Raw genomic sequence first — 19,631 nt, 5'->3', positions numbered from 1 at the left:
TGTATGCCTCCCCATTTCTATTTTGGAAAATTTATTCCCAATCACTAATTCAATAAAAAAAGAGAGAAAAGAAAACTAATATCCTGAGTCATGCTCCAATTTGCTTAAATATGTTTAATGTGTTTTCCATGTAATGTAATATTTGCTATAAATGGATTTGCACTTCAATGATCTCCTCAAAACAAGGAAATATTACCTAACAAAGATATTACCTTAATATTTAATGTGTACTTTGTGACTAGATTACAATTTGTTGCTCCTTCTGAAGGGAATTTTAACCTGAATAAGTGTTACAAAGGGGTAAAATGTTACATAAGTAATAATAAATTTATAATCTAGAACCTCCTTCATATGCATTGTTCTTCACAGGATATATATCATTGTATATCAATTATTATTTTTCAGAATAAATATGGTGTAGCTTTGTTGATGCCAGAAATGCAGATTCAATTTATATAATATGGTTTGTTGCAATATTTTATTTTGCTACCTGTAATTTTGCCCCATCCCCTTTCAAAAGATTTAATATGGTACATTTTAAATAATATTAATTTTATCTTAAGTACTGGCTATTTATATTATGCATGCTGGCTCTAATATACACAAAGGTGGTTTTCAAATGTATTTTGGGCAAATGAATATTAATGCATTATTCTCAAAGTGAAGAGACTTTGTAGTAAAAACTTGTCTTTAAATTTCGATCATTATTTTAAATCCATCTGTTTACCACCTATCATTTCCCTCAGTAAAATGGAAACAATCCTTAAAGAATCTACTTTTGTTTAACTTTACACTGGACAAAGACTAAAGCGGAACAACAAAATATACGGAGTGTGACATAAAAAATGTAGTTATTTCGCCTCTTGTTCCAACTTTTGTGATATCACCATGCATAAGAAGATGTTTTGTACCCTGTCAATAGATGACCTGCATTTTCCCCCAGCTTTACTGAGGTATAAATAGTAAATAAGAATTATACATATTCATAGTGTAAAATTTGGTGTTTCGATATATGTGTACATTGTGAAATAATCCCCACACGCCAAGCTAATTAATATATTCATTACCTCACATAATTACCTTTTTTGAATGTGGCATGAGAACACTTAAGTGTATTCTCTTAACAAATGTTAAGCATACAATACAGTGTTGTTAATTATATTCACAATGCTGTGTATTAGATCTCCAGAACCCATTCATCTTGTGTATCTGAAAGTCTGTAACCTATGACCAATGTTTCCCCATCCCCCCCACACCACAACCTCTGGTGATAAGCATTCTACTCTCTGCTTGTATGAGTTTGGCTATTTTAAATTCCAGGTATAAGTGAGATCATGCAGTATATTGTGTATATTTAAAATTTAAAGCATTTAATATGGACATTTTGTAGTTGATTTGAATGACAAACTGCTTAAGTTTTATTTCAGAGCTATGAATCATGGGTCATAAAACTATTACTTATATATCATTCCATCCACCTGAGATAGATTATTTCACAATGTACACGTATATCAAAACACCAAATTGTACACTATGAATATATACAATTCTTTGTCATTTATATCTAAGTAAAGCTGGGGGAAAATACAGGTCATCTATTGACCAAATACAAACATCTTCTTATGCATGGTGATATCACCAAAGTTGGAACTAGAGGGGAAATAACTACATATTTTTAGTCACACTTTTTATATTTTGCTTATATTCGTTGCTTTTTAAATAATGTAAGTGTAATATTTTTCTTGTAAGGTTTATCTAAAATAATAGGTATTTGCTACTCCTCTTGAGAGAGAAAATAATTTACACACACTAGTATTACTAATAAATTCCTAGAAAATACTTGATATTTCCATCATGATGCAAATAACTCAAGAAATTAAAATATGTGCATATTCTCAAAGAGTAAGGAATTATGTACACCAAACAGTCTTTCCCCTGGAGTTATGTTTATATTTAATATAATGCATTTCAAACCAAAATTAGGAGCAATGGGTTTATACCAGTATTACTGGAAAGAGCAGAGTTGAAAGTTAAAGGAAATTCAGACCTCACATTTTTTTAAATTTAAAACTATTTCCACTTCAAAATTTCTAGTTCCACTGATTTTGTGTAGGAATACAGCATTATTATAAAACATCATGTAAAAATAATGTAGAAACATTATTTCACTTGGAAGATTAATTGGATACAATAATTTTCTAGGTGTAGAAAATTAGTAATAGACTTTTATAACTAAAACATGCTAGTCTAGGAGGTTTATTTATTAGCCTGCTAAGCTAGGAAATAGCCATCCATACTTTTTTAAATGTTTGTTTACTTATTTTTGAGAAAAAGAGAGCAAGCAGGGGAGGAGCAGAGAGAGGGAGAGAGAGAATCCCAAGCAAGCTCTGTGTCACCAGCACAGAGCCTGATGTGGTACTCAGTCCAATGACTGTGAGATCATAACCTGGGCCAAAATCAAGAGGCAGATGCTCAACAGACTGAGCCACCCAGGCACCTCTAGCCATCTATATTTATACAAGGAGATCATAAAAGTGAACAAATTTATAATATTTATATCCTCAAGAGGAGTTTTAATTAGTATCTAAGTATCTTTGTGTATAAGTACAGTACTTTTCTATGATCTCAGATCTCTATTAAATATATTTTATAGAATATAGAATCAGTATACTACCAACTGATTTGCTTTTTTGTTATTGTAAAGATAAAGCAAATTAACATAGTAAAAAGGAAAGTTATTTAATCAATAAACTAAATTATAATATGAATATTGATGCAGCACAAAAGCACAATATAAAATTGGTTAGGAAACATGCAGATGTCTGTTTTGTGTGGTTTGGTGGTAACTTGGGTTAATGCTCTATTAACTACTTGCTGAGACACCCACTTCTGTCTCCTCACTTGAGAAATAAAAATACTGAGGTCAGTAATAAGAAAAGTTCCTTCTTAAAGTCTTCTACTGACTTTTAAACAATATACTGAATTAAGGTCTAGTCTAAAATGTCGTGGCCATCATTGAAAGCAGTTTTACAAGCATAAAAATATCATTTCTGTGTTTTGAAGCTCATTTCCTCTCTTCTTTATAGGGTGAGCCTGGAGAAGCAGGGAACCCAGGGCCCCCTGGGGAAGCAGGCACAGGCGTAAGTGCTGGCCTATTGTCAACATGGGATGGTAACAGTTTGGGAATTCCTTTTCGAGTATTTTATTTTATTTTATTTTGTAAATGCTTATTTATTTTTGAGGGAGAGAGAGTGGGGAGGGGCAGAGAGAGGGGGACAGAATTTCTGAAGCAGGCTCTCTGAGAGCCCAATGCAGATCTTGAACCCACAAACCGAAAGATCATGACCTGAGCCGAAGTCAGACACTTAACTGACTGAGTCACCCAGGCATCCCCCTTTTAGAGTATTTTAAACATGTGACTTAACTCCTACCTGTAACTCAGTTATTTACTTTTCTTTTCCAACCCATTACAAACAATCACAAATGCAGAGCGTTTTTGTTTAATAATCTTGCATACCCGGCGCATATTTTGATTTACATAGAAATTGAAAGAAAATGACATTTGCATAAGTTAGAACATTAAAACTATAAGCTGTTTATACGATTTGGGGGAGGGGGCTGTCCACGAAGGACACAAACCCTGCTACATCAAACCCACATTTATGAAGTGTAGTAGGATTGTATTAATTCTCATTTAGATTGGTTTAAACCTGGAGTGAATTTGACCCCTAGGAAACATTTTGGCAATGTCTGGAGACATTTTTGGTTCACACTAGGAGGAATGTCACACTTGATGTCACACACCGGCATCAAATTAGTAGAGACCAGGGATGCTGTTAAACATTTTGCAGTGCACAGGACAGCCCCCCAGCAGCAGAATTATCTGACCCAATAGGCTGAGACTAAGAAATCCTGATTTACAGCTTATAAGGTAATCATTCTTTTTCTTACGTTGTTGTAGGGCCCCAAAGGAGAAAGAGGAGAGAAAGGAGAAGCTGGTGCACCTGGTGCTGCTGGACCTCCTGGTGCTAAGGGACCACCAGGTGACGATGGCCCTAAGGGTAACCCGGTAAGTGAGCTTGGTCCCTTTCAGGTAGAGCCTATGTCAAAGCCACTTAGGAGTTTTTCATAGAAAGATTAGAAATCATGAAACTCTGGCCCATAGCTGGTGAAGCTGACTTTTCCTTATTTCATATATGCATAAGCATTCTCGATTAATTTCACTTTTTGAACATTTTCTAGTGGAAGAAGGGAAATCCTCTCATACGGTTTTACCATGACTTAGCTCTTAAACATCAGAATATTGTGACTTTATGAAAAATATTTTTATTTATCTTCTTTCTCTTAAAAACATCCCTCTAGGGTCCTGTTGGTTTTCCCGGAGATCCTGGTCCTCCTGGAGAACCTGGCCCTGCAGTAAGTATCATGGGAAAATAAAGGAATTATTTTGATGGGGAGGTTACCCGTGTCTTGGTTGTTAATAATTAAATTCTTGATTACTTAATTGGACCCCCAAAAATAGAAAGGAAAAGAAAATGTAAACTGCAGCTATAAAATCCATATAGTTGAAGACATTTAGACCTCTGTTGCATGATTATTTTCTTCATTTAGGTTAGTTTTCCAGACTTTGCTGCATTGTATGAACTGATTATCTGAGTAGCAACATTACTCTTATTTCAAAGTTGCAGCATCTTTGCTTTTATTTCTGTGTCTCCTCTGGTGCAAATACTGTCTCAAACCGCCGTATTTGTTCATGGTGAACAGATCCACTGGCCTTCTACACTAATTCCATCCTCTTCTTTTCTTGTATTAACAACACACTGTATTTTAAACTTGATGTGGTCGCAGTTTCACAAATCTTTGTCGAAAGAGTGAGAGATACCACAATCCTTAAAATACAATCGAAAGATTTTAGTAATACTTCTATTTGTCCCTTTAGTAATCATTTATCTCAGGGACTCAGATAGGATATCATACCTTTTTTCTAATAAAAGCAAATTCATAGTGAGAAGTATCTGTGTTCACTTTCTATTGCCCATTATAGGGTCAAGATGGTGTTGGTGGTGACAAGGGTGAAGACGGAGATCCTGGTCAACCGGTAATTAAGCACACTGTTTTTATTTACTCTTTACACAGTCTCAAGACATTTTAAAGAAGTAATCAAACTTTCAAAAGCATAGATAGGTGGGTACACATTTTTCTGAAAGAAGTGTCAGTTATCATTGAATTTCAGTTCAAACTTACGTGGAGTTTCTTACTCGATGTGATTTAAGAAATATAAGCAACCTTCATAATAAAAAATGTAGTGGTGCCATACTAATGATTTTGTTGTATTATGTCAAATTCAGTATCTATCCATTTGTGTTAAATAAAAAGTTATTTTAAAAACACAAATAAGGCTTAAATGAAGACAGCCATGTTATCAGCCTATCATTAGCATGATTGCACTTCAATTTCTAACCTAAATGAACTCCGCATTGTATTGGACTATCACTATTATTTTGTTTTACTTTGAGAATGACTCAACAGGGGCTTTGGCCACATATGGGTATTTAGGGAAGAGGTAAAGGAAGGCACTAAATTAAATAGGAGCCAAAGACAAATCACACCCCTAACATAGTTTTGTCTCCAGAGCCATCCCCACTGGATATTTGTAGGCTTATTCTGTGTAGATAAGACTTGCAGATCATAGCCCAACATGCTGAGTACTCCTTGGCATAAGAATGCTGGTTTTGTACAAGAAGAAATTAAGAAGTAACAGTTTTATGGTTTCACAAATGCATGTGATATGAGAAGAGTTATTAATCATATGATTCAATTAATTAGTATGGCTCCTGGCTGCTTATCAGATATAAGTTAGCAGTTTTTAAAAAGAGCACAGTTTTAAGAAGAAGGAATTTGAGTCACTTTCTTCCAGCTATGAAAAAGTTTTCCATCTGAATTTACTAGCTCTAATTATAGATATCTAGAGGAAGTTTAGGAATCTGAAATACGGCTGAGATTATCCGGGAAAGATAGATGTGGGGAGATGAAGAAAGAAGTTTGGATTCGGTCCAGATTTAGAAAACAATGCTGTGGACCATAAAACAATGCCCAATTAAAAGCTATTTTTCACATTTTATAGGGTCCACCTGGCCCATCTGGTGAGGCTGGCCCACCAGGTCCTCCTGGAAAAAGAGTAAGTTTTTAAAATTTGTTATTTGAGGGGCACCTGGGTGGCTCCATTGGTTAAGTATCCTACTCTTGATTTCGGATTAGGTCATGATCTCACATTTCATGAGATTGAGCCTGGCGTCTGACAGTGCAGAGCCTGCTTGGTGTTGTCTCTCTCCCTCTCTCTTTCTGCCCTTGCCCACTCGCTCACACATGCACATGCATGTACTCTTTCTCTCTCTCTCAATAGATAAATAAACATTTTTAAAAAATAAAATTCTTTATTTGAAACATCCACTCATCTACTATGTGTATAAACATAATATTCTTAAGCTGTAGACAGCATATTATAATGATGCTGAAAAAATATAAGTCTTAGAGAAGAGGGTAATTTCTTACATTTGTCAAAATATTTAAATGGAACACACTTTAGTGACAGATTTAATCAGTCACAATAGACAGTAGTTTCCCACTTCTCTGTGCTTAGGTCTCCCCTCTGTACAAATGCAGTCTGTTGTAAAAGACTGATGGAACCCTGAACTTCAACTACAGGGAGATGAGACGCCAAAGTCCATTGCTAGCTAAAAACATTGCAAAAATCTGAATGCAACTATCAATAGAAATAGCCCAGGAATCAGCATGTAATGTTAGCTTGCTTGACACCGTCAAACTTCTCTGATTTGGAACCATGGCAGGATTTTAACAAAACACTACAGCAAAATGTAAATAAATAGATCTTGTTCAAAATATTGGCTCCAAAAGCATAAGAGACTCTTAAAAACTGAGAACAAATTGAGGGTTGATGGGGGGTGGGAGGGAGGGGAGGGTGGGTGATGGGTATTGAGGAGGGCACCTGTTGGGATGAGCACTGGGTGTTGTATGGAAACCAATTTGACAATAAATTTCATATATTGAAAAAAAAATATTGGCTCCAGTGGATGATAGGAGATTAACTTTTTCTTACTACTGTACTGTTTTCATAATGAAACCATTTCTGTTGACCTGCCTCTTACAATACTTACGTCATTATCCAGTGTTCTCCTATCCCTCCTTTAGTCTATTTTCTGACCTACCTGCAAACAAAATATGTGGTAAACATCAAAATGTATTTCTTAGGTTCATTCCCCTTTCAGTAATCCAAAGGCACAGAGCCATTGGAACTACTGTGGTTTTCTAATGGTAGTTTTGCTTTAGTGGGATTTTCACACGCCACATTCTCACAGAGTAGGAATAGAATTTAATTTTCTCCTTCAGCAATATAAATTTGAGTCAATATTTATAAACATTTTCCTTTGCCAGAAATAAATTTATTTTATACTAAACATCTTCCTGAATACACTTGTTTCTTCATTGACCAAGTGCTTTTTAACCTTCCACCTTCCCTGTTCTTCTTATATTCTAACTATATTCTAAATAATATTCTTATTGCTTTTGTTTTGTTTTGTTGACAGCCCTGAAGCATGGTCTTGGTAGAAAAAAAAAAATGTCTCACACAGCAACCACTGGGCTGTTATTCTTAGAAAGTAATTACAAAGTGTAACATGATTTTTGAGATCTCCTTCCTATTTTTGCCTGCAGTCTGAATGCCATTAAAACTTTCTAGATGGATGAGTAAGTGATACTAAACCTTCCTAATAGAATATTGACCAGAATGTTACGAGTGGCAGTGATACTGAGAAACAACATTCTAACAGTTATTGAACAAGTAGGAAAATTAAGTTGTCATTTGTAGTACATGTACATTCTGTCATGTATTTGTAATACTAGAGAATAAATGTACATTTCCTTAAGGCACTAGAAGATTGTATGGTTTGTGTTGATAAAACATGGAATTTTGATACTCAAGTTATCATTATACCTGTTTGAAACCAAGAGCTAGGTCCACACTCTTTTATTGAAAAACCTCCTAGAGGTCACTAAAATAATTTAAACATGATAACTTGAAACTGCTCAAAATGCACCATTAAATGGAATTCTAAAGACTCCAGTATTAACAGAAATGCAGACAAAACTTTAACCTGTATATATACACCATATAGTATATATATTCTTATTACATACATACATGTTGTTATATATGTGCATATATTCTCATTATATATTCTTTCCATCCTTATGTGTTTATGCATGAATGTGAATGGTCAAAAGATAAAGTGTTAAAAGGAAACATCCCTTCCACATTTAACCCACACTAAGATTCAGAGCAGAGATTAGATTCTTGGGAAAGCCTTCCCTACTGTCAAACTACAACATTGTGCCTATTTTTATATACCTACCTCATCTCTGCACATTTTATAATGTACTATCTTTGTTAATTTTGGTGTCTCTCTTCAGAAATGAAACTTCATAATGAAACTTCATGAACTCCTTAGGATTTCATGGTTTTTTGTTTTTTGTCCTTTTTTTTATTCATTTGGTGTTTTGTTTTATCTTTTTGTATTCTCCGTGTACATTTCTGGAACACAAGGACAATTTAAATATTTTTTACATGAATGGAAGAAGAGATAAATTATAGAATAATATTGTAAAATGTGAATAGTGGGGAGAGGTTATGTTGTGTATTTTATAGGAGGTATATTTCTCATGGTGAAGAAGATCCTGTGTAACCATGACTACTGGTGGAGAATTAACTGGGGCCTGTTTTACTGTATTATGTTTTAGGAGGCATTTTCTAATCAGAACACTCATGAAAGTACAGCAAGTAGTTCACTAGATTAAGTCCTTGCCCATCTGTTTATGCAGATATATGAGAAGTAAGACAAGAATTTGTCCATATGCACTATTAATTTTTTACAAAGGAAACTTCATATTCCCCTAGAAAAAGTGTGTTTTCATCCCAGTTTTTCTTTAAAAAAACAAAACAAAACAGAAAAAAAACACTCTGTGCCATCTGGAAAAATTATATAAGAAATAAATGAAAATGGGAAAAATGAGATAAAGAACAGAGAAAATCCATTTAATATGGATTTCCACCGTGACAGATATCAGAAGTTCATTCAGAGAAGGAAGAAGTCCTTTTGGGATGGAGAAACTCTATTTGAATCAAAATTTTGTGGCTGTGTTGTAGTTTACTCGTGTTTAAATTCTCTAGGCTCTTCAAACTCAGATTGTCTTTTCTCCTTTGTGGTAAAAGCAGTATTTTTGTTACATTTTTAGACAGCTGATGACTAGCTTTTCTCCAAAGCTAGATATTTATAAATCTTCTGTTCTTTATGTTCATGTGTGTTAGTGCAGTCCTTCGAAAAATTCCATACCCTTATGTCACGAGTTTAAGGGAAACTTCTATGAAGTTTCATAGAATAAGGAATAAGGAAAAGGACAGAATAAGGAAAAGCCCATTGTTCAGTTGAATCTCATAATTTCTATTTCCAAAATCACAGTCATTATGGTTGTTTTGGTTTGCATATGTTAATATCTTAAACATCACACCGAAATAACTTATGACATTTTAACATTAAATTATTTGAAGTTTATGCTTCTATACAGAAATCCTCTTGCATAAATAGCATGAAATTAAAAAGAAGCACTTAAGTTTTAAGCATATATTAATGTTAGCATAATGCTGTTGCCTCAAGAGATTGCTTCAAAATATATACATTTCCTACCTTTTGGTTGAGGCACAATAGAGTTACCATGATGATATTGAGAAAATTATGCTATATTCATTGATTCTCTCAGAGATAAATGAGTTCACAGAATGCTCCGAGTTTGATGAAGTGCTTGATACTCCTTTTAAATGTGAATTTAAAAGACCGAATTAAAGACTAGCTTGTGCTCACCATTAGCATATTAATATGGCACCTGAAAGAGAGGAGTCTTCCTCCTGCAGCACCTTATTTTCACCAGTTAACACCATCTCCCCTAGTCTCCCCAACCTCCAACCTCAATCTCAGTTGATGATTTTGAGTACAATTCATTACAAAATTGAAGTAACTGATGGAATACGAGAGAGAGAGAGTCTGGGGAAAAAGGAAATGCAGTTACTTAGAGATCATGAAGTTTCTTTTTTAAACCTTCTGTGGTTATATTTGAACTTGAGCAGAAAATTTCAACATTAAATTGAATCTTAATGCTTGTTAAGTGATAAAAACTCAGTTAATGAGTGTAAATTAATGTTTTATAACAAAATTGTAAATCTATGTCTTTGAATGAATTGAAAATGTATATTGGGGGGTCATTCTATAGGCCAAAAGCATTTGTATTGTGCTTCTATTAAGCTATCAAACCAAGTGCCCAGCTTCTGTTGATTTGAAATGTTACTAAAAATGACATGAGGATCCAATATAATAGAAACAAAATTTAGATGTGTCAATTATGTTATAATTGAAAAAATGATGATTTCTTTGATACTTTCTTTGAATGTTATGTAATAAAAATGATTATAGATGATTTTTTTCTCATCATTTTGTTACAAGGTTTAGAAATGTCTTATATTTCACAGATGACTATATAAATGTAAGAAGGAAATATGAATATCAGGTATCAAAATCTGATTATATACTACAGGATCATCTTATATATTATTTTTTAGCCAACTCAAAAATTTCCAATTAAAACAAGTTATTGCAAACATAGAATTTATATTTTTCAGGTATTAGAAACAGCATGCATGGAAAAAATAATTTGTTGACATGGTGTCAACAAGTGTATTTTGAGAGCTTATTTTGTTAGACCTGACTCTTAGGTTGCCAACATGGTGAAAAGTATAGGTAAAATACATTAATGTATATAATAATTATAATATTTGCTAATGTTACCAATGATAGAACCAAAGCCAATGTTTGTTCAGTGTTTTCTATGTCCCAAACCTGTTATATGCCATTTACCTTTATCAATTCATTAAGTTGTTATGATGACTCTAGGAAATAGCTCCTATTCTTATCCACATTTTGCAGAGAAATAAACTGAGGCACTGACCTGGCGAATAATTTTCTAGCGATCACAAGGCTAATTGGTGCCCGGGACGAGGATTTGAAGTCAGGAAATCTGAGTCCAGGCTTTATGCCCTTAAGCCCCAGATTCCGCATCTGTGTTTGATACCACTACCCAAGAAAGCTTGAAAAGTACTTTTACGTGTGTTATCTCATTTAAATTTAACAACAATTCTATTGCAAGAGAATTTTTATTGGTAATATTTTATGGATGAAGTTCAGGAATGCTAATAAATTGTTAAAAGTCACAAAGCTAATGAAAAAAGAACTAAAGAGAATTGGGTAGACAGATATCTTACAAAGATACCTATATAGTCAAGGAGGAGTATTATGAATAGCTTTAAACAGATAAGTAACTAGCATCTCTCCACAGCAATCTGTGCAGCTATACAAAAGTCAGGCAAACACCAGAATATCCTCATAAACTTTTGGATGACATATGGAGAGTGAAGATTTTTTTTTCTGCTCTTGCTCTAATATTAGGTTTTAAAAAGTGATAACTATTTTTATGCCACTTATTTATGTGAATTGCATAGTCCCAGAAAATGAAAATAAAATTTCTGCTGACAGTCAAGATTTTAAATGTGATGCTCTCAGTCGGACATGATCCTATAAGAATGTATACATAACATATGGATGTTCTATGATTAAGAAAGGAGCCTACAAATAAAAAAAAAGGAGTCAATCTTAAAATACCTTTAAGGATGAAAGTGAAATCTGATACATGCATTCCTAATTATACAACATAATAAATGATACCTGAGTATTTAACACACTAAGGGTAACTAAGTCATCAGCTTTTCTTAAAGAAATTATCTTTACTGTTTCCTTACATTGATGTGTGATTATCTGTCAATGTGTGTTTCATTTATGTTTACTATTCTAACTGAAAGTTTTTATATAAAAGGGTTTTGATTTTTCTCATTGCATTTTAAACTAAATAGCTATACACAGTCCCTATTAGAATCTGTTACAAATTAAACTGGAGTATTTGTGAATAAGTCCTCAGTTACATTACTCTTATATGCGATATATATTTTACGTGTACTTTTATGTTTATAGGGCCCTCCTGGAGCAGCAGGTGCAGAGGGAAGACAAGGAGAAAAAGGCGCCAAGGTAAGATATACAAGTATTATGTTTGAAAGGCTTATACATTGAACAATACCCATTTCAGTACTTTTAATAGCATACAGGATGTCTTTTCTCATTATTAATGTGTTCAAACATTTTATTTCTAACAGGGAGAAGCAGGTGCTGAAGGCCCACCTGGAAAAACTGGCCCAGTTGGTCCTCAGGGACCTGCTGGAAAGCCTGGTCCAGAGGGTCTTCGGGGCATCCCTGGCCCTGTGGTAAGCACCTGTGCTAAAGGACGCCATTTTGAAAATAATGTTTCATTTCCAAAAAATTGTGAATGAAAATATTTATGACAGCATTATTTCATAGGTAATCGTGTGGATGTCTCATAGGAATTCAGTAAATGTCATGTAATCATTAAAGTCAGATATTCTTAAAATATTTAAAGATATCATTTATTTAGTAAGTTCATGGTGAATTCCAACATAGAAAGGCAGAAGAGAAAACCCAACCCTAAGAACTCAACAATATGAAGTTTTTATACATGTATCCATCTAGACATGCACACACAAGGTAAAAACACTCAAAATTGCTTATAACATTTGTAGATGTTCTCCATGGGATGGAATTCATAGATGATGTTTTCTTGCTTTCTTTTTGTGTTTCCAAAATTGAAATGAAGAAATATGTATGCTTTTGTTAATCAAAAAATCTATTGTGTTTATTTTCCATAGGGAGAGCAAGGTCTCCCTGGAGCTGCAGGTCAAGATGGGCCTCCTGGTCCTATGGTGAGTATGGTCTTTTCTGTTACTTCGAAAGGGAAAGCTCCAGAAGCAAAATTGTTTACAGGCTAGAATTTCCAAAATTGTGTCTTACAAAATAGTTTATATTTTGTACAGTATTTCAGAAAGCATATTACTTAGACCTAAAAAGAGGAAAGTAATCCTAAGGGATGGGTTATTTGGAAATTTTTCCCCTTGATCAGATCTTTCCTTTTTGTCCTTTGGAGAAGAAAAAAAAATATTTCCACTCTGAATAAAATGCCACTAATGGCCCAGCCAGTTCTTTTCCAAATGTGGACAGTTCCCCCAAATGCATGCAATTACACTTAGTTTCCTGGCACTTCATTTAAAAGAGTGACATTGGCACAGGCACATAGTGATTCCTTCACCAAATAAATTGTTCTCTTCGTGAGTCACACAGGCTGAAAGATAAAACATTAACCTCCATTAGTGGAGAAAGGTATAATTATTACAACTGAAGCTGGGTTACAATCATCAACCCTGTGTTCAAACATGGCTTTATAAATCCAACAGAGCACTTTGTTGACCGGCATACTGTTCATAGATGGGAGTTTATTATAGGTGCCAAGGCTATCCTCCCTACAAAATTGGGACAGAAGTGAGAATCCAAGTCTCGCCTTAAATCATTGTCTTCTGGGTGACAGATTCTGTCTTATGGTAGAGGTGTTTGAAATTCATTGTCCAAAAATAGTTATGCGTGAAGGGATTAATCAAAACAGCAAATAACACATACAGCATTATGTAGGTGTGATGCATGTTGGTTCAAATAGTCAAACACCTCCTTATGCCAATTTAAATTTAAAAAAAATACCTCTTATCATGAATATATTAATTACCTGACAGATAGATGCTCAGAGAGCCATCAAAACTGATATTCATAATCTTAATTATGAGGAGGAATGTGGGTCATTCCTTTTAGTAAAAATGCCACAATATATACCAAATACTTCATAAGTGTTACAGAGGTTATTTTTTTAACTGTCATTGAAAGTTAAAGATCATTTATTTTAGTAAAGGGATAAACATTATCAAATTTTGAGTGACCTCAAGCCAGAGATTATCACATCTGCAGGTGACCCCCTCAGCATAACAGGAGCCTGGCGGAAGCTGGGTGAGTTCCCCGTCTACACCACTATTTAGGGAATTCTCCTTAGATATGGTAAATTCCTAACTGCAGAGTCAGTGCCTGGAAAAAAAAAATGCGCCTTAATGTAGACTTAAAATTTGCCAGAGATTTTTTTCTTGTTATTTCAGATTTTCCAGTAAGTATTCTGACCTTTATCCAGATGAAATAAAAAACATCATGCTGGAGATTTCCTTCAGATAATATTAAAATTAAAACCATCAGACATTCCACCTGATTCCAGCTTATAAAAGTTTATATTTCTGACTCTCCGATAGATGTGAGTTTACAGAGCAAGGGACTGAACAACTCAAACCCTTTTAAGCAGAGTGAAATGAAAGGCATCGGAATTTGGCAGTTTAGGTGACTTGCTTTTCTCTGGATGCTTGTTTTCTCAGAGAGTACTTATGTGAATATATTGCAGCTTTCTCATAGCATCAACCACTTTGACAATGACATCTAATTTTAATGAAAATGCTAGTCAGTCCTTGTGAAGTGAGGACTGTCAGAGAAACCATCTTCAAGATGCATTTTATGGCAATTTAATGAGCTTTTCAACTCAGCTATGAAAAACTTTAGTAGGCAATTTTTGATCATGGTTATTCGTTAAGGTCCTTGACCCTGAACCCAAACTCCCTGGTTTCACAAACAAATACTACCACTGACTTGCTTTAGGAAGGTAATTTTTTTTTCAAAAAAATTTTGTAAAGTTTATTTATTTTTGAGAGAAAGAGACTGAGTGTGAGTGGGAGATGGGCAGAGAGAGAAGGAGACACAGAATCTGAAGCAGGCTCTAGGCTCTGAGCTGTCAGCACAGAGCCCAACACAGGGCTTGAACTCATGAGCAGTGAGATCATGACTTGAGCTGAAGTCAGATGCTTAACCTACTGAGCCACCCAGGTGCCCCAGGAAAGTTATTTATTTTTTTAAGTGTTAGGTTCCTCATCTGAAAAATTAGAATATCAATAGCATCTATCTCATGGGATGTTATGAAGTTTAATTGAATTAAATGGGATTATTAATATATTTTTACCCCATGGGGGTCTTATGTTAATTAAATGAGTTATATGTAAAACACTTAGGCCATAATTGGCATTAGGAGCACCAAAGAATTATTAATTGAATGAAATAGTGTTTTGAAAAAGAAAACAATTTCACATTCTTAGTGAAAAGTGACTAAATTTTTGGCACCTGATTGGCTCCGTCACTAGAGCATGCAACTGTTGATCTTGGGGTCCTGAGTTCGAGCCACACCCTGGGGGTAGAGATTACTTAAAAAAAACTAAATTTGACCTCATTCATCCATATATACCATTAATAAATTTTTTTGAAAGACACTGTTGAAGCAAATGAAAAGACCAACAAATAAATTATGCTGACTTACAGCAGTTAGAGTATAAAGTGGTAAGTACTATAATAGAATCAAGCAGAGAATGCTGCTAAATATATTCAGAGTAGAACTGTTAAAATGCCATCTTCTCTGGGGACCTTTCCCTCATAGGAAATATGGTAAGATTATTAAATAAGGACGAGAGGGGTTTAAATGTGTCTGGGAGGCTTAAAAATGTGGGAGGTAAAAACAAGAGACGTCTTAAAACCCATACAAATTGGCATTAGTCTCTGAATTTAATCCATGTGAAATTCATGTGAATATTTCCTCCATAATGTGTTTTCTCCTCATTATAATTATAAATATATTCACACCCACATCCACGTCTACACAAATTTCAGAAGTCTGTTATCATTGCATTTCTGCAGCTACCCTTTGGGTCTCTTTTCCTCTTCTAGAAGCTGCCTGAAACTTCCTGCTGTAGGGTCCACTAGTCAAACAAAACCACGACAATCCCCTTTCCCCAATTTTTAAATGCTACTTCGCTATTCTATTCAGTAAGTACAACTTGCTCTGCTTTTATCATTCAGGACAGGCAGCTACCCAGTTAGACAGTTGCACTGTATCTAACGGAGCAGTGTGGGTGCTGTTTTGTTTTCTCTGGCTTTTGTTTTATCAGAGTATTTATACACTTACTTATACACTTACTGTTACTTACCAAGATATTTTATAGGTCTTTTATATACAATTTTATGTCAACCTTTGGAGTGGAAATTCTTTGGGGCAGGAATGAAACATCTTCTAAAAGTTTTAAGATGATAATATGTTTGGTGTTTGCCCCCTCTGTGTAATTAGATATACTAGAGTTTAGATAAGGTACAGTATATATTTTTCACTTTCAAAGTTAGACATTTCTCAGGGTAAAAATTAAACTTCTATATATGCATGAATTTTAGGTGCATATATAATTAGAATCACCATATGGAACTGAGAGGATAGACTAGTACATATGAGCGCTAACAGAAAGCTAAGGACAATGATGAGATTATATAAGAATTTTATTTGAGGGTTTTTTTAAGTTGAATCAATGATTTTTGAGTATGTAGTCAACAAAAACTAAATGGAATAAAACAGTGTTTTAAAGAGAACAGAAATTGTGGCTACGTTCTCTTCTCTGTGTGTACAGTCAAAATTAACAGGATTTCATCATTTTAAACTTATTTTTATGTTTTGAAGGTAGGATTAGCATCTGTTTGAGTTTTGAGCTTTCACTTTATTTCATGTTCTTTTATTAGATGAACCTATTTGTTCCAAAATAGCTAAAAAAGAGATGAAAAATTACCACAGTATAATCATACGTTCCTTCTTTTCACATACTGATAAATATAAAATATCTGACAGCATTATTTCAAACCATAAATGCCTGAAAAAATGGTAGATGGCTTACTGAATTGCAGTTTGTTTTTTAATGCTACATCTAAACTATCTGTAAATAGGTTTGAGATGTGTAGTATCCCATAATGATTAAACAGGTTTAAACAGCAAAGCATTTGCTTTTTACCAAATTAAACATTCTTTCACAATATGACATTCTAAATAAAGTGCAAGATCTGCAGTTTCTTTCAACATCAATGCACTAGAGTTTTGAGATGCATATCAAAGCAAATATCCTGTAAAGCATATAATACTGCAGGGGAAAATGTTTGATTGTATATTCTAGGCACTTAATAATGTATCATCCCTGTTTTCCTTTTCACTTTATAACTTATGAATTATGTATTTCCCTAGGGTTTCTCAATTTACAATATCCTAAATAAGAAATAGAAAATATGTACTTGGAATAATCTTTTTATGTGAAGAATTGATATTTTTGATATGTCCCAAGTTTGGAGGGTTATGTATAACTGCTATCAATAGCATAACATTACCAATTTCTATTTCCAACTGATGCAAATGTTAAGAAACTGATTTTTCTTGGTAAATGTGTCCTCATAAAGTTTGCAAGTTCATATGAAATTATTAGCTTCTAGGAATTAATACTCATTTCCTCTAACTCCTTTATGTACATTTATAGAAATGATTTAAAATGCATTATAGGGCCCCAGGGTGGCTCAGTCATTTGGGCATCTGACTCTTGATTTCGGCTCAGGTCATGATCCCAGTGTCATGATATCAAGCCCCATGTCAGGCTCTGCACCGAGCATGGAACCTGCTTAGGATTCTCTCTCTCTCTCTCTCTCTCTCTCTCTCTCTCCCTCTCCCTCTCCCTCTCCCTCTCCCTCTCTCTCTCCCTCCCTCCCTCCCTCCTTCTGCCTCACTTCCATGCTTGCACTCTGTCTCTAAAATTTGAAAAGAAAGAAAGATGCATTGTAAACACAAATAATGTCTAGCATATTTCTCATTAAGCCTGAATAATTAGAATTCCAATACTCCTCCTCTTCCTCCTCCTCCTCCTCCTCTTTTTCTTTTTTGTCATTTTAGCTTATACTACTAGAATGTGGTGAGAGGGCTGATTGATAACTGTTTGTAATATAAAAAAAACAAATATCAGTAATTAATATTTATGTTATAATTCACTATTTATACAGTAATTTTGCAGGTCTGCTTTTTATTATATTATGACACAGTTATGATTATTAGAGTACTTTCATAAATGAAGCTCAGAGATAATAAGTAATAGATCCAAGATTACTCAACTAAAGGGTGGTTAGACTTGAGACTCTGAATGAAGCAGTGATCAGAATATTGATGTCCATTGTAGAGAAAGGGGAAACCTCTTGCACTGCTGGTGGGAATTCAAACTGGTATAGCCACTCTCGAAAACAGTGTGGAGGCCCTCAGAAAGTTGAAGATAGAACCACCCTATGATCCAGAAATTGCATTACTAGGTATTTATCCAAAGGATACAAAAATGGTAATTTGAAGGGGCACATGTGCCCCAATGTTTAGAGCAGCACTATTAACGATAGCCAAATTATGGAAAGAGCCTGAATGTCCATTGACTGATAAATGGACAAAGAAGAACTAGTATGTATGTATGTATGTATGTGTGCATGCACACATACATACATACATACATACAATGGAATATTACTCAGCCATCAAAAAGAATGAAATCTTGCCATTTGTAATGATGTGGATGGAACTAGAGTGTATTGTGCTAAGTGATATCAGTCAGAGAAAGACGAATGTCATGATTTCATTCATATGTGAAACTTAAGAAGCAAAACAGATGAACCTAGGGGAAGGGAAGGAAAAATAAGATAAAAACAGAGAGGAAAGCAAACTGTAAGAGACTCTAAACTATAGAGATCAAACTGAGGGTTGCTAGAGGGGAGGAGGGTGGTGGGATGGGCTAAACGGGTGGGAAGCATTTTAAGGAAGTCACTTGTTATGATTAGTACTGGGTGTTGTATTTAAGTGATGAATCACTAAATTTTACTCCTGAGACCAATACTACACTATATGTTAACTAAAACAGAATCTTGGAAAGAAGAAAAATAAGAATATTGATATTCAGCATGCAACATCTGTCAGTTCTCCCACTTAAAGCAAAATTTCTGTAAAGTGTATCACATGCCTAAAACAGTTTGAATGTAAAATGAGAAGTGAAGAAAGAAAAAAATCTGGCCACTGCAGAGTTTTATATTTTCAATCTAGAGAATGTTTTTACTTTAATTGACATACGTCAGTTTTAACCAGTATTCTTAAAGGGTTTCTGCTACTGGTACGAGTATATGGTTCTTTCATGCAGTTACATTTTTATCAGAACTATTTTTTTTCATACTTTTTATGCCACTTTTTTCTAACATATAGAGTCTTCGGCATTTATCCTGATGATAACATGGTCTCAAGAAATTCTGAGAGTTTCCATTACTCATTTATATTATTCCTTTTAAAATGTGCTATTGGGCAACATTATTTTCCCTACTGATGATTCATCATGCATTTCTGATAAGATCAGAAAATAGTAGATATGAAATATATTACCTTACTTTAAAAAATATTAAACTAGTAGAACTAAATAGGTATTGCTTTTATTTTAACATAAATGAGATTTTTTTATGCTGTTCTGATTTGCATATTGATTTAACTCAATTTGGGACCTAATGCCATGGAGCCAAGTCTCTCAAACCTTAATGAGTATCAAACCTATGAAACAGACTGCTGGTCTCTTCACTCCAGCATTTCAGATTTAGCTGGTCTGGATGAGGCCT

At 34.2% G+C, this 19,631-nt stretch overlaps 1 protein-coding gene across 10 annotated transcripts in view; it reads left to right on the top strand.

The window, feature by feature from the left end:
* Positions 1–19,631, top strand: part of COL11A1 (collagen type XI alpha 1 chain) — a 225,856-nt gene that overhangs the window by 190,190 nt on the left and 16,035 nt on the right. For all 10 annotated transcript variants that reach the window (XM_040471126.1, XM_040471135.1, XM_040471133.1 and 7 more), the window contains 8 exons: positions 3,087–3,140; positions 3,962–4,069; positions 4,363–4,416; positions 5,045–5,098; positions 6,125–6,178; positions 12,147–12,200; positions 12,326–12,433; positions 12,893–12,946. In XM_040471126.1, coding sequence (XP_040327060.1) covers positions 3,087–3,140; positions 3,962–4,069; positions 4,363–4,416; positions 5,045–5,098; positions 6,125–6,178; positions 12,147–12,200; positions 12,326–12,433; positions 12,893–12,946 — 540 coding nt within the window. The remainder of the gene's footprint in view (positions 1–3,086; positions 3,141–3,961; positions 4,070–4,362; positions 4,417–5,044; positions 5,099–6,124; positions 6,179–12,146; positions 12,201–12,325; positions 12,434–12,892; positions 12,947–19,631) is intronic.

Source organism: Herpailurus yagouaroundi, unplaced genomic scaffold (assembly GCF_014898765.1).
Source record: "Herpailurus yagouaroundi ecotype Mexico unplaced genomic scaffold, PumYag 77, whole genome shotgun sequence".
In the NCBI taxonomy this organism is placed as follows: Eukaryota; Metazoa; Chordata; class Mammalia; order Carnivora; family Felidae; genus Herpailurus; species Herpailurus yagouaroundi.
This window is presented reverse-complemented; position numbering and strand designations above follow the sequence as displayed.